This window comes from Punica granatum, chromosome 7 (assembly GCF_007655135.1).
Source record: "Punica granatum isolate Tunisia-2019 chromosome 7, ASM765513v2, whole genome shotgun sequence".
NCBI classification, from domain to species: Eukaryota; Viridiplantae; Streptophyta; class Magnoliopsida; order Myrtales; family Lythraceae; genus Punica; species Punica granatum.
This window is the reverse complement of record NC_045133.1, coordinates 25,471,881-25,485,447: the sequence shown is the minus strand read 5'-3', so window position 1 is coordinate 25,485,447 and position 13,567 is coordinate 25,471,881. Positions and strand designations below refer to the sequence as shown.

General features: G+C 35.8%; 1 protein-coding gene across 1 annotated transcript; it reads right to left on the bottom strand.

The window, feature by feature from the left end:
- Positions 1 to 2,126: 2,126 nt before the first annotated feature.
- Positions 2,127 to 4,448, bottom strand: LOC116212697 (AT-hook motif nuclear-localized protein 25). Its single transcript, XM_031547341.1, has 2 exons — positions 4,064 to 4,448; positions 2,127 to 3,782 (listed from the first exon to the last, which is right to left on the bottom strand). Exon 2 carries the CDS (start codon positions 3,571 to 3,573, stop codon positions 2,602 to 2,604), a length of 972 nt encoding a protein of 323 aa, XP_031403201.1. The 5' UTR covers positions 3,574 to 3,782; positions 4,064 to 4,448; the 3' UTR covers positions 2,127 to 2,601.
- Positions 4,449 to 13,567: the final 9,119 nt, after the last annotated feature.

Here is a 13,567-nt window from a genome sequence, read left to right as displayed (position 1 = left end):
TGCTGGGCCCCATTTTGACCAACCCGATTATTGAGCCCGAACTCTTACTGGGCCCACCCAAGTTTTTCCTCTTTGTATTCTATAGATGGGCCTATGAACCGAAGTTGCTTTGCTCAGTCAGGCCCTATCTACCAAAAACTCCTCCAAATTATTGGATGCATCGTAATGTAGTTAACGGGAGTCGGCATTCGCATTCCGGCAGATCAGGCAGAGCAGTGCCGAGACCGGCTGGGAGAGGTCCGTCAGAGGTTCTGAGGTCGACGGGCGTAAGAGATTCTTAACATATAAAATCAGACAAGAAAGAACTATATATTAGACAGATGAAGGAAAATGCACAAATCAATGACAAAGCTAAAGGTAAATATTCAGACAGAAGTTGCAACTTTTCACTTATCCGAAAAAATTTCCAACTTCCAAGAACATTAAAATCAATGCCATATTCTCTTCTTTTTCGAATTTCAAAGAACAAAAGTAATTAATTTCTTTTTTGGTTTAATTTTTCTACTTCAAAGATACTAAATTAATCAAAAGAGTTAATTCACAGGTATTAGTTGATTTTTTATCGTCGACGCAAGCGGACATTGTATGGCATGGCTCTCTTCTTCGAGTCATTAGGCATCTCATTCATCGTGATTGGACGGTTGATATTCGGCATACTTATCGGGAGAGAAATTCTCGTGCTGATTGATCATCTAATTATGCTTTCTCCATTTTGGTTGGGGTTCATCAGTTGAGTGGTTGTCCTTTGGGATCGAGTCTTTTACTTTTTTAATTAGCAATGTGATTAGGGTTTTCATACCTCATTTATGTACTATCTAGTTTTATTTATAGCATATAGGACTTTGGCCTCGTAATAATTTACTTAAATTCTTTTCTTATTAATGGAGGTATCCGCGAGTCCAGTAAAAATAGACATATGTCAAGTAAACAACATCGGAAAATCTTATCAGCGAAAGTTAAATATATTATGATCTTAATTTTAATTCGAAATAAGTATTACTATATTAAATCTCCTCTTGAGAATATATATTGCTCTTTATCGTGTTTCGAACTGGCCATGGGAGGGGAAGTTGCATAGTAAAAGTTTATAAATACGAGACAACATGACAGTTGCCCGCACAATTCAATTAACTCCTGCATGTATGAGACTTATAAACAAGATCCCTTTTCATCCTCTCTTTTATTTTATTTTTTTTTTCCATTATCTTTTGAAGTTATTACTGATCGGTAATAGAGACACCATATTTACAATTTCAATCTCGTGAGGGAGATTATTATGGGTTAACCATTAACATTCATGTGCACATTGGCCGGCTAACAGGAGCTATCCGAGAAGTGTTATAAAGTGACTGAGAAGTGGAAGTAAGCTATACTAATTAAGATCGACGCGGAACACCGGCGCTGTGCGGCACAGATATTGTATAGCTCGGTCGGCGTTACTAATGTTTACTCTAGGCTTCCATTACTTCACGTCTTGTCGAGATATATATAGTATTAGAGCGCTTCTCGTTGGTGATTACCCCTCTTTGTCTTGCTTAATTTCCCTTTTTAAGTTTTTCTTTTCTGGACATTCGAACCCATTTCATCAAGAAGAAAAAAAAATGAAGGCTAGATGCATGGAAAGGATAAATTCATTCTTGAATCTTTAAAGATTCTTCCTTTGATTTCAATTCCAGAGAAAAAAAAATCAGAATTAGGGTTTAGTCGTGGAATCGAACAATTTCTCAGCTAAACGGATGATATGTTCATAATCGGAAAATAATTCAATCATAGAAGAGGGCATTAACATTTTGGAGGCACATTCTCAAACATATATAGGTGATATTTTATTCACAAGAGAAATGTCGCGTAACCCAGTTATGACTCAATTGAATTGACAAAACAATCGACCTCTTCTGATGATATGTCAAACACGATGATATGTCAAACAGAAGACATTGTCGGTGATGAGGAAATTAAAGCAGTTGAATAAACCCATAAATCTTCCCTTCTTTCGTCATCGATCATCCGCCAATGAAATTACAAAATGAACACAGAAAAAGAAGGGACATCTAACAAATCATAGAATTATCTCACGATCATGTTAATTAAGACAGTTTGGTAAGAGAGGGAGAGACACACACATATATCCTTGAAAATCATCATATATATATATATATATTTATACGGCTATGTTCTTCCACATATAATTACATCTACAGCTGCAGCAGAATCTACTAAACCGGTTCAACAAGGATGAGAGATGACCAAGAAATTGAAGGAACATACATTCTCTGTACATTGATCTTCAACCTACCATTGCATATGGTTTGTAATTTTCCCACCTCAAATTTGGGCTAATCTTCACCAAAACGGTCATCCAAAAACTCGATCGCCTGATCGAGTTTGCAAAATCTAACATATTTGGATTATGTGCTTTGATCACTGCATGACTGTGTATCTAACATCTCCGGAGATTCCGCACGAGCTACCAAAAGAAAAGTTATGAGAGCTTATAGAGCGCGATCGACTATATGGTTATGTATGCTCCCACAAATATTCATTTCTTCAAGAGAGTAAGATGACGGGATCGTCACTCATTACCGGATTCTCTTGTTTAATTCAAGCAGATCCACTTCCACCTACGCCGCTGCCCGTGGCGCCCCATCCGAACAACTCACCGGATAATTGGTAGCCCCCCATATTGCCTCCGACATTGAAGAAACTGCCACCACCTCCGCCTCCACTGCCGCCTCCTCCTCCCCCAATTTGCCCACCGTTCCCACCTCCAGTCACTCCCGAAGACTGAGAAGCCGTGCTTTGTTGTACTTGAGCTCCGCCGGCCGGTCCCTCTTGATCTTGATCATCCGCCAAGGGCAGTCTCTCGAAGACCGCATTAGAGAAAGATGCCGCCATTAGAACTACAGGGCCTGAGGCAACGAGCGGTCCAGCCACACTCCCTCCGACCACCTGGCCTTGGCCACCTGAGAGGAATATCGACAGCCCGCCAGAGCCAGGTGGGGCGGGGGGTGGGAGCACCGTCCCGGTGAGGGAGAGTATCTCGAATCGACCGTGGAGGGTCACCACGCTCCCAGCCGGTGATGCGGGCTGCCGGAGAGTTACGTTGCCTACTGTGCCGCTGCCACTGAGGACACAAATACCTTTCCCTCTCTTCCGGGCGTAGCTAGAGACACTCTCGACTATATCGGACCCTGCCGAGACCTCAAGGACATGGGACCGGAGTGCGTTGGGGCTGTCCCGGGTCACAATTATTGGGGGCTTCGGCTTGTTCTTCGATCCAGGAGGGCGACCCCGTGGCCGGCGGGTGTTTGCACCGGAGCTCGTGGCGGCGGCACCACCAGTGACGGTTCCACCCGAGTCACCGCCACCCTTATCATGATCCCTCTCAGAGGAGTCTTCCTCCGGCGAACCAGACGATTGCTGCTGCTGCTGCTGCTGCTGATGCTGGGGAACCAGCTGCAAGGGCGGCTGCGGGATGGAATTAGGCCCGATTTGCAAGTGGGGATGCGGCTGTCGGAACAGCTGCTGGACGTAACGAGAGCCGGCATCGGGATCGGGATCATACCCTGCCATCGCCGCCGCATCCACCCTCTCCCACCACTTATTTGCCAGCTTTCTATTCCTCTACTCTCCCCCTCTCCCCTTCCGTATCGCCTCGACAGACCGAGAAATCCGGAAGCCGATAAATGCTGTCCCGATCCGTCTCGATCGATCTACAACTACGACTCCAGAGAAGACCCTAAAATCTAGAAGACTTCCAAGCTTCCTTCCTCCTATCAAAACTAAAGCCAAGACAGAGACAGAGACAGAGAGAGGTTGAGCGGCTACATATATGTAAGATATATATTTGTGTGTATGTATAGGTAGGGTTTACAAATAGAGCTAAGGCTTGGCTAGGGCTTCTGAGATAAGCTCAGTTCAGTTATAACCGCCATTAAACTCTCTCTCTCTCTGGTCTTCGCTCCACAGTAAATTCTGTCGGAACAGAGAGACAACTGCTGTAACTAAAAGCCTTCTCTCTCTCTCTCTCTCTCTCTCTCTCTCTCAGACAGACATTAATTACCTTAACAAAATGGAACCCTTCTTGGGGTTATTACTGTTGGTGGTTGTCTTCTTCTTCTTCTTCTTCTTCAGCTTCGAGAGAACTGTGCGTCCGTTGAATGAGAGCTCAAGAATCATGCGAGCCTGGCCTGAACCTGACGATCATCATTATCAGTCATCACCTTCTGCATACAAAATCTCAGATCTTGAGTAAAGGGCAGGGAGAGAAGGCTGTGAAATTAATTTATATATTTGTATGCATGGAATATATATATATACAGGTCAATAGGTGTTTTATGTATGAGCTAGCCAGGTTTTTAGGTGAAGGGACAAGTGGAAGAGAGGAGAAGATGAGAGTTTTGAGGAGGGGGGAGAAATGGGGTGGAAAAACTGTGAAGTTGAAGCAGGAAAATGAACTTATCAATTTCCTAGATCAAATAAAGCACCCTCGATTCACAAAAACATGAAAAAGAAAAAAATTTCAATAACGTAATCGATACTCAAAATTTTAATATTTATTTTATTATTATTAATTAAAGAGGAAAGAAAAATAATAATGAAATACATCTGACGCTTCTTAGGAGCGCGTGACGAAGGCTTCGCAAGATGGTAATAGTGTATATTAGTACACGCTTGAGTTGGAACTAAGAGATTTCGGGTGTCATCAATTTTTGACGATGGGATTTCTAGTCCACATTTATTTCTCGATTATTACTTCTTTAATGCTTTAGCGGAATAATATATCGACACAGCTTTGTCTAATCAAAATACAGTTATGGCGTTACCCTGAAAGAAAAAAGAAATGCAGTTGTGGCAATTCACCCCTAAAAAAAAAAAAATTTACAGCTGTGGCATAATTTTTTGACGTGATTAAAAAATATATATATCAATATTTGTTTTTGTGGAGGGAATGTTCCAGAAAGAAGTAGTGAAACAGAGGATTTTGTCCTTTTTATTCTTATTCTTTTTCCTAAGATGGAAATAGTACTAGGTTTCGTTTATCTTGTGGCTGGCGATCTTTTTTGTAAAATTAATATAGTCAACTTATATAAAATTGCCCTAACTTCACTTGTTATGGCATCTGGCCAAAAAAAGAAAAAATTGTTATGGCATGGGACTATCTTAAGAATAATATCCTATAATATCTATCTATTTACAAATCATTTGTAACATATAAAAAAAGGTTATAAAGCAACACATGCCGGTTCAACTGTTTAATCTTTTGCTCTTTAAAATATTTATTTTATTTATTTTAGTAGTAGTAAATTATAATAGTATTATATTGTATTAAAACTTGCACATAAAATTAATAATCTATTTAAGAATGAATTAAAATATATTTTTCAACAATATTCGGACCTGTACTTAGTTGGTTAGTAATTTAATAAAAATTGTTCCGAGAAATTTTAATTTTTTACCTATTTCAGCGATCACCTTCTAGACGTTTATCATTTGACTTTCAACTAGTAAAGGGTTAGGTAGAACCCAATTATACTCGGTCTCAAAAGTTGTCCTCAATGAATGGATCAAATAATTGATGATCACATCATTTTTGCTTCAATCAATCGAGCTTACATCAAAGTTCTTCAATTTTTCCACAATATTGTGTTTATCTCTCGATCAATTTTCAAGGTAGAGATAGCAACGACGTAAATAATCAAATGCGTGTCGATAGATATTTACGCGGGACATATATGTGACCCTAACTTTGGGATGCCACGCCTTTTAAACTTGCAGATTAGGGAAACGTCGAGAAAGTGACCCTTCAGGACCGGGGGAGGCTTGCTTGACTTGACTGCTGATGGTGTCGCTGTTGCATGCGCGTGTTCTGGTCTCTGTTCGTATTCATTCATTTCATTCACACGTGCGGTCAAACCGGGCAGCGCATTGAGGGAGGTGAGATGAGGGAGGTTGTCAGACCACGCGGCGGGAGCTGTCGGGACATGGGAACTCGTCTCAACCTTATCCGCCGGACCCGGCCGGTCCTCCTCCCTTAAAACCCGGGGAGCCCGGCTGCTGGCTGGCCGGCCGGCCGGCCCGACCGCCCGTCATTTTAGTTGGATCGATCAGACCGGGACAAATGTTAACTCTTCGTTGCATCATTAATGTCGATCGATCGAGTCTGCGGACTAATCTGCCCAATTCACATGAAGGCTCGGCAGAATTTACTTTATTATTTTTATTTTATAACAAGGGTGTTTGAATTCGATTTGTTAATATCACGATACATACAAACTCACACAATGCATGTGATTTAAGAGGGAATGTTCTTCTGCATAATTTTTGGAATAACTACAATTTGAAATTTTCTCGAGAAAGTCACACGCTCTTACCACCAAGATCGACTCATTAGATTAATTATGCAGATTTTCTCGCATCTGCGAAATTTTGAGGCAATTCATGTTAGGATTTGCTCATAGACCATGAAGCTGTTGTCGGATTAGTGGACTTGTATTGTGCCCATAATCATAATTAATTAACAACCACAGCCAAGCGGGAAATATCGTTAGTTGGACCTCTTGAGAGCGTCCTTCTGAAAGCTCTCTTTATCGAACATATAATAAAGAGATTGATCCAAACTCTTCGCCTTCGTTTCTTTCCATTGATTACTTAAAACTTTCAGAATTCTATTTATTTATTTCGGTGAATGTCGCTCCAAATGATGACGAAAAACAGGGTTTGGACACACGATCGATTTGTGGAATGCATACCCTAGTGAAAGTATCAAAGATCATATTCTAGTCTAAGAAAGCAAACTATTCTCAACAAAATTTATATTATCTAGAAATCATTCCTTGAGATCAATCCTCAAAATTATTACGAATATATAGTTTAGGGTAACCTTAAACCTAGCATGGAATAATGTTCATGCTTTTCCCCTCTTTTTCTATCCAAACATAAGCGAACTTTTGACCTATACATACATATACATGCATGTATGTAGTGCGTTTATATATATATACATATATATATGTATATATCAAATATATATGGTATATTTTTATATAAAATGAACATATTATATATATATATATATATATATATACATGTAAAAGGTGTTGAAAGCAAAAGACAGCAGAACCCCATCCACAAGTTCAAGGAAGGGGGACACTAGATGTGCCCATCAAGGCATGTGTGGTCGACAATGGCTGTCTCCTTTGTTTCGCGAGTTGGCGGCGCCCGAAATGGGAAAGAAATTGAAGACGCCATAATTTCCAGCAAAAAAAAAAAACACAATCATTAATGGAATCGACATTATGTTATGTTGGATTCATTGAATTATCTCTCCTCTCTCTCTCTCTCTCTCTCTCTCTCTCTCAAGACCAATATACACATATTATTTATATAAATCAAGGGCAAGGCAAAGCGAATGAGCAATTTATGTATTCTGTAATTTTTTTTTGATTACAATAGGAGACGTATGATCTAATATAAGAAAATAAAAATGAAATCTAAATAAAGGAGTACAGGTAGTCTCGCTTATGAGAATCGAACATGAAATCTCTAGGTTACTAGGTGAGGGTGTTAGTCACTGCACTATATCTCTTTTCTCTTGTATTCTGTAATTCGACCTTCTAATTTATCATTTTCTTTTTTTACCGTGTCGGGTTGATCCTACGCTAACCGCTTTTATTCGAACTACTTGAAATGCCCCGAGGGCAGAGTTCGATGCTTCGAAGACAATCTCGCCGTCTCTCTTAAGGAACACAACTGCATAAAAGGAAAGGATATAGGTGGACCGAACCGTATATATTATTACCAAAAATATGTAGTCTACTATATGTCTGGTAAAAATAAAAAATAAAAAAAATTACCAGAAAAAGATCTAAAAAACACAAGTATGTTATTGGACTCCCCCTAACCTTAAACGTGAAGTTATTTCGCTCATATGGATCGCAATGAATTGAATGATTATTCGGATTGATTGCACCACCCTATGCGACCATGAACATGAATTTGTCTGTGCAAAATTTTAGGCTTTGTTTGTTTTCTAAATAATAATTTTACTTAATTCAATTCAATTTTAATATTTATCAAATTCAATAATATAATCATTATTGTGTTGTTTTTTTGCCATTTAATAATAATTTTTAACTCATATTTTTATCTAATAATTTGAAAAAATAAAATTTATTTTCTAAGGAAATTTTCTGAAAAAGTAAAAAAAAAATGTTTGAGGGAATTTCCTTGGATGATTAAATAGATGTATTATTAATTTTTTGAGGGAAATTTATCTGGAAATCTCCCTAAAAATTTTAAAGTAATATAATTATACAGGTTCTAGCTTCCGATATTGATGTTAAGGGTGCAGCCACATTGATCACGAATAAACCTTTCCCACAAAACCCAATAGTTATTTTTTATTTTAATTTATTTTTCTTATAAAATAATACTTTTATTCTAAAAAATTTACACGACAATAATTTGGCGGAAATTCAAATAGCAAGACTAACGTAGACTTACCATAATTGATAAAGCAATTAAAGATTGAGGAGAAAAGCAATATTTGTCTCTAAGGTCAACTTGATCAATTGTGTGGAATGTCAATTTTTTCATGAAGAACTGGGTGGAGTGTCATTTTTCTTAAGAATGGGGTGCAATCACATTCAACTATACCTCAAGAAAGGGGAATATAATTTCCCCATATATTTTTATGTGTGTACTTAGATAGTTCAAAACCAATACATTCCGACTGCATAGACCTGCTAAGAGTAAAGTTGTCCTAGAGTAAATTTTTCTCATTTACAAGACTTAAAACCAAGTATTGCTTAAGGGGAATCGACGTTGAACCACTTATATCAATCCACATTGGTAATTACATGTATGTTTAACCAATTTTGCCTTTATTTTTCCGTTACAACTTAACTTCATTTTTAGCTATACTTAAAATTTATTATCCCATCACTTTTCTAATGAAAAAGAGTAACAAGTTTTTTAGGAAAGTTTTCTGAAAAAAGAAATGCTTACTTAATTTTTATACATTCGTATGTTATGATCTTGCATTTTAAGTGATTAAATTATCATTTTTCATACATTAAAATTAACATGTATGTGCTTTATAAATATTGTCTTCACGTGCAACACACGTGTTATTCTATTAGTATTTATATATATGCACATATAACATCGAAAGTACGTATATAGGAGGAACGTGTGAATTAATTATTTTATTTATATTTATCAAGAACATTGTGGCGTGATAGATCCTTCAAGCTAAGCCACCGCGACTGGTAATCATATTTTCAAAACAGTAATTATTAAAAATGTTTTCTTGAGAGCCTATAAAACGTTTTTGACGGTTGGATAAAACCACTCATTATACGTAATAGTTTATTACCATTCCTTTTCAATGATTAGTTCAGGTGTAACTGTGTAAGAGGTTGACAAAATTTTATTATATAATTATCTATATCTATCTATGATATAATACACCCAGATATATATGTATATTTATATATACTCTTTTCCAAAGGGGGAATCATTCAACAAAAATTATTTAACGTAGTTTTTATCCAATCACGTACCATAGTCATCCAACCATACATATACTACACTTCTTGTCCAATAGCGATCAACTAATTTATTTATTACACAAATTACAGAACTATAATATAAATTAGTATTATTATTTTTTACGACTAAGTTATTAGGTCATATAATATTATTACGGACAAATAGGGAGATCAGTTAACTACAAATATAATGCTCTGCCAATTTTGATGAAACGTCTTTAAGATATAGAAAATCATTTCCTCTTATTTTTCCTATAATTTACTTCGATGTTTTCTGTTTAATATAATTGCTTGTAATTAATTAAGAAGGGTGTTTATATATGAGAGAAGAGCGTTTTGAATATGTATAATGTACGTACATTAGTGTTATACTTATAATTAATTATACACGTGAGTATAGATTCTTTCTATTAGGTTGGTAAATTTATAAATCTAAATCATGTTTAGTTAAAAAATTTAAAGTTAAGGATATTATTCTGATGAACTTTACCTTTGTGGGGTACCATAATCACAACTAGGGTTTCAAGTGGCCCTTTTTGCTATAAAAAGGTCGACGCGCTACCATTATGCATTTCTAACTGAATTCTTCACTGAATTACACCATGCAAGAAAAAAATACATATAATATTAGACAGGTTAATCATAAAAATCAATCCCAACGTTTAAAATATTATCGCGCAATCAATCACAAGTCTAGTCACAAATAATGCCACCAATTACAATAACATATTACGTTCTAGTCACGAGTTGTACACTCGGGTGCAATATTTATAAATATGATGCTTTTTTACTTTAAGTCAAAGATTCAGTTTCACATTCGAACTACAGTTCATAAATAACATATTTCTTACATTACAAACTGAAATTTTTTACTTATTAACCACTTATAAGATTAATAAGAGGGACCATATAGGACCCAGCACACAAAATCCATGTACATATAATAATTGATTTTTATGGAAAGAACAAGTTGATTTCTCCTTTTTTCTTCTTTTTGCTTCAATTTTATCTAATACCTATGATTACTTTTCTATTTTCATCATTTTATCAAATTTTTATTGAAAAATTTGAATTTTGATCATCAACCTTTTGTAATTGCTTTTTTAATCCTAAATCTTTTATTTGTTTAATTTTTCCTTAATAAACATTTTGTTTCTTATAATTCTACCACTCAATTTTTCATAAAAAATGTCCACATGATTCTTTTTGAAATAAAAACAATTGATTTTTCAATTTTTAAAATAAAAAACATAAATTAAAATAATAAAAGGAAAATCACGAACATACTCGAGAGAATGAGTGCGAGCGAGCGTTTAGGCCATATGTAATCTTGGTAGGGGCAGTGACAGTTTGCATTGGCAACAACAATACTTAAATTTGCGAGCAAAGAAATAGAAAATTATAGGAAAAATAAAGGCAATCGTGACTCAATAGCCACCAATCACGCTTATGAGGTTGGCCATGATACTAAGTAAGGACATGGTGACCCTGATTTAAGGAATGATATCGTAAAGTGTAATGGTGAGTGTAATTGCGGAGAGTAATGTTAACAGATCTATAAATGTCGGCCTAAAGTAAGGTGGTGGTGCCCGTCGTTTTCCCCTACCACCGCCTCTCTCCCTCTCAAGTTATCATCCTCCTTTTAATTGGTGATACCACTCAAGTGAGGTTACCAATACCTCAAGTTTCGAGTAGGTTTAGAAACTTCACATTACGATTTTAATTGTTATCATTTTATTTTATAATTTTGAAAAAAATAAATTTTTATTTCAAGATACGCTATGTCGATATTCTTTACAGAGATAGAGTGATAGAACTATGAGCAACAAGAAGTTTAATGTTGAGGCAAAATTAAATAAAAGAAACAAGAATTCAGACAAAAGAAATAGCAACAAAACGTTGATGACCAGAATTAAAATTTTTCCTACTAATTATTTAGATAAAAGGATCTAAACAGAAATGCAATCTTGTGTATTGGACGAAATCGAATCAAGAAAAAGGAAAATGATTAAAATAGAAAAATATTCAAAATATATAATGTAAATAATAAAACAAATAGGAAAAGGACTAAAACAAAACAGTAGTCAAACTTAATGGACCAAAAGTATAGTTTTCCCATAAATAAATCAAACCCTCAAAAGCTGGTTGCGTTTGTTTTTTAAATAGAAATTCTATTTTATCTAACTCAACTATATTATTCTCAAAATTAAACAGTATAAACATCATTGTTCTTTATTTTCTTTCCATGCAATAATAATTTATCACTCATACTTTTTCCTAACTATTTTTATAATCAATTTTTTAATAATAAAATTTTCATATACTTTTACATCTATATATATACATTACATATATATTCTCACAAATTCATATATTTATCAACATTTACAATAATTATGTTTTTATCTTTTCTTATTTCAGACAATTGAGCAGAGTTGAGTTGGGATTCATCTCAAAAACCAAGCACAAGCTAAGTCAGGCCGCACTTAAGGTCATTCGCAATAGAATTTGGAATTAGGGACTAGATCTTTAAGGGTACAAATAAGAAAATATTTTTTCTAAATTAAGGGATGAATATAAGAAATTTTATTTAAACTTTAAAAAATAATACATAATTTTTTTGAAATGTCAAAATTTTAGAGGCCGACGGCTCCCCTTGGTCCATTATGGGACCCACTGAATAAAATAACCACTTAGGAGCAATATTTTCAAGCTTCACCAATATTTTCGTCTCAGCTGCTCCAATATAATACCAGTAATCATATAGTCATGTTAATGTTAAATAAATAGAAAAAGCCAAGCAAGTTGAGGGGATTGAGATTATTATATTAATCCCTTTTTGTTTATAGTAGAGTGGGCCACTGGTTGATGCCTCCTCGGCGCAAATTGTCCCGTGGTGGCTCGCGCTCCTGTTTGTTTTTTTTTTTTTTTTTGCGAATCTTTTATTATATCGCAATCAACCAGACAACATCCCTTCAAATCAGACATCAACCTTTAATTTTGGTTGACCTTAACCTAATCTTCGTCGCTAGTGCCGACTGATCAATGGAATATGATAGATGACAAAACCTAAATAATTATGAATTTTTTAATGGTTAATGGGGATTAATGCCATGCTAAACATGCAACTTTTGCTTCTTGGTTAATATATGGTGAACCCCACTCACCTTTTCAAGGGGAAAAAAAGAAAAAAAAACATGGTTATGGTGTTTATTTCAATCACTCAACTATATTTGTTATATATACTTGGCAAAAGGGGGAAAAAAACTATAATGTTAGATATAAACAAAGACCACACACACTCATTTGTCATAGGCTCAAGCCGCTCAACCATATTGCTTATAGGCATTACAAGGATATCTCCGATTCCGATCATATCTTCGTATAACATTCTAAAACCCACAGAAGAAGCCTCAATATCTACTCAGACTTCAAATACATAATATACAAGGATCGATACCTCGGCTTGGGATGCCGATGAATAGCAGGATGACTTGTAATTCAGTTCACTTTCTTCAATTGATCGCAAGAGCAGATCAGCAAATCTCCTCCCAATTTCATTGTCATATACTCGTCTTCATCAGTTTGTGCTATTGGGCCTATGGCTTGCATGTATTGTTGGGCCGATCCAAAATCATTTCCAAGTCAATAGCTAAACCAATGGGCACAGTTCAGGCCCAGGAAGACTGTAATAATGGGCCGGGCTGAAAAGCCCAATGGACTGTCTGATGGAGTCAAGAAAGGTTCCTAGTCGTTCTTGAATCTTAGGTTTTCATATATCCCATCTTTTTTTCCTTTTGGCCACTGTCATATATCATATCATTTCCCTTCTCTTATGCATGATTAGCACTAGGGATTTGACAGAAAAGGGATAAGCCATCGCCATGTTAGATATTTAGTTTACAACAATTCCAAAAATGAATATTCACAAGACTCTCCAGTTTGTTATTTTTGAATTCATATTGAGAAAAATAATTACCCTATCCATATATTTTAGAGGAAACTATCACTAT

What these genes read in the sequence shown, in the direction of transcription:
- LOC116212697 (XM_031547341.1), bottom strand. Translation starts at nt 3,573, where the DNA reads ATGGCAGGGTATGATCCCGATCCCGATGCCGGCTCTCGTTACGTCCAG.